Source organism: Sorex fumeus, unplaced genomic scaffold, assembly GCF_029834395.1.
Source record: "Sorex fumeus unplaced genomic scaffold, SorFum_2.1 ptg000029l, whole genome shotgun sequence".
Taxonomy (NCBI): Eukaryota; Metazoa; Chordata; class Mammalia; order Eulipotyphla; family Soricidae; genus Sorex; species Sorex fumeus.
Window position 1 is genome coordinate 14538194 of NW_026606086.1, and position 2364 is coordinate 14540557.

The 2364-nt window shown below is 35.7% G+C and overlaps 1 protein-coding gene across 1 annotated transcript; it reads right to left on the minus strand.

Moving 5' to 3' along the window:
- Positions 1–631: 631 nt before the first annotated feature.
- Positions 632–1561, minus strand: LOC130024762 (olfactory receptor 6C74-like). Its single transcript, XM_056115491.1, has one exon. It carries the CDS (start codon positions 1559–1561, stop codon positions 632–634), a length of 930 nt encoding a protein of 309 aa, XP_055971466.1.
- Between the last annotated feature and the right edge of the window lie 803 nt (positions 1562–2364).

Genomic DNA, 2364 nt, shown 5'->3' on the forward strand with positions numbered 1-2364 from the left:
GGGAAAACATCAATTTTACAGTAAAGATTAGAATTTGGTCACAAAAGAAAAAGATTAGGATTTGGATTGTAATAGCTAATTATCATAGATTCAGTTGTTGATGTATCTTGATGCACAACTGAAATCTATTATAATTTAATGTTACTAAATTTGTTATAATTTAATGTTACTAAAATGTCATTAAGCTTATTTATTTTACCAATTAAGCTTCTATTAATTACCAATGTAAATTATAGTTCAAATTCTAACTGAACTAATAATAAGATGAAGAGGTGAACAGACCTATGTAATGATTCAACTTCACATGGAAACATATGGAAAAATGAATCTCTGAATTCAGGAACAAAGACAAGGAATATGGCTAAATAAGTACAATAAGAATCCATCTGAAAACATTTGGAAAATAAATCAAAGAAACAGGTAGAAAGGGAAAATTATAAAGACATATATTTCATATGTGTTCTCAGCATGAGAAAAAATACAGTGGCATTTAGATGCTGGTGATTAAAGAGAGCAGAAAAAATAAAATAATATATCAATAGAAACACTGAAAAGTTTCTCTGTGACAGCCTAACACTCTTGTTTTATTTTATTTATGAGCCAATATAGTCATTTAAGAAGGTCATTTCATTTACAGCACATCCAACTTTTTGATAACGTTCTTAAAGGCATCTTTTACCTGTTTGTTTCTCAGTGTATAAATAAAGGGATTCAACATAGGAGCCACAGAAGTAATAAGCAGAGCTATCCCTTTATTTAAGGAGACTCTCTCAACAGCAGATGGCTTCACATACATGAAGATGCAACTGCCGTAAGAAATAGACACAACGACCATGTGAGAAGAACATGTAGAAAAGGCTTTCTTCCTCTGTTGAGGAGAAGGGATCTTCAGGATGGTTTTGATGATCCTTGTGTAGGAGAGTACCACTAGGATCAGAGTAACCAAGAGTGTCAAAATGGCTGACATAAGTGCCATCAATTCTATTGTTTTTGTGTCTGTACAAGAGAGTTGCAACATAGGTGAAACATCACAGAAGAAATGATCTATCTCATTGTCTGCACAGAAATCAAGCTTGAGACCTAATGTAAGTGGTGGAAAAATCATCAGGAAACCAGACAACCAGCAAGCAAAAATTAGCACATTGCAGACTCTATCATTCATGATGGTCATGTAATGAAGGGGCTTGCAGATGGCCACATAGCGGTCATAGGACATGGCAGCCAGAAGAAAAAACTCAGTTGCACCCAAGAGAATAGTGAAAAACAACTGTGTTACACAACTGTTATAAGAAATGGTTCTATCACCTGTTGCCATACTGACAAGAAATCTGGGGATACAGACAGTTGTGAATGTGATTTCTAGAAATGAGAAATTTCGGAGAAAGAAATACATCGGTGTCTTTAGATGTGAATCCAGTAGGGTTAATGAGATGATAGTTAAGTTCCCAGTAACACTCAATAGGTAAGTGAAGAACAGAAGGATAAAAACTACCACCTGTAATTGTGGGTCATTTGTCAGTCCAAGAAGAATAAATGTAGTCACGGTTGTGTGGTTTCTCATAGTTGGCTTCTATTTAAAAGAACAAGTAATATTAATAGAAAGGCTTCAGAATCAGAAGAGGAAAGGCTTGTGATATAACTACTATTTTGAAATTCTTGCAAGCACAGAGATACTTACACCGTGCTGCAGTAATGGCCTATAAATGCTCATACAAATTTTACTCACTTCATGAACACAAGGGAATCTCACATTTTTTCTCTTTGTTTTTGTAAATTGAGATATTTCTAAACAATATTAAATGTAGCACTGTAGCACTGTAGCACTGTCCTCCCGCTGTTCATTGATTTGCTCGAGCGGGCCCAGTAACGTCTCCATCATGAGACTTTGTTCTTACTGTGTTTGGCATATTGAATACATCACAGGGAGCTTGCCAGGCTGAGATACTCTTGGTAGCTTGCTGGGCTCTCTGAGAGGGGCAGAGGAATTGAACTCATGTTGGAAGGCATAACAAAATAAAGCAGTTTAACTTTGATACTTATATTGTTCCCTACTTCTTTAGTTTGCAACAAATTTTGGGAAGCCTCTGCAGCAATATTTACCCAGTAACACTGGTCTAACTCTTCTATTTTTACTGGCAATATGCACCTGTTAGTCTATGCTGGGGTCATCGGGGTTCTTGGTGGATGTACTTAAGAACCATGTGAGCTCCACCTGTTTGAGCTAACTCCTCGTCCCTACTTCATTCCTGTACATTCTCTAGTGATCCATTCTTACTTCGCCCCCTTTTATATTAAATAATCATTCGTGATCTCCATTTATTTTTACTGATTTTTCATTTGTTTACAATGAATTTCATTTACAAT

What these genes read in the sequence shown, in the direction of transcription:
- LOC130024762 (XM_056115491.1), bottom strand. Translation starts at nt 1,561, where the DNA reads ATGAGAAACCACACAACCGTGACTACATTTATTCTTCTTGGACTGACA.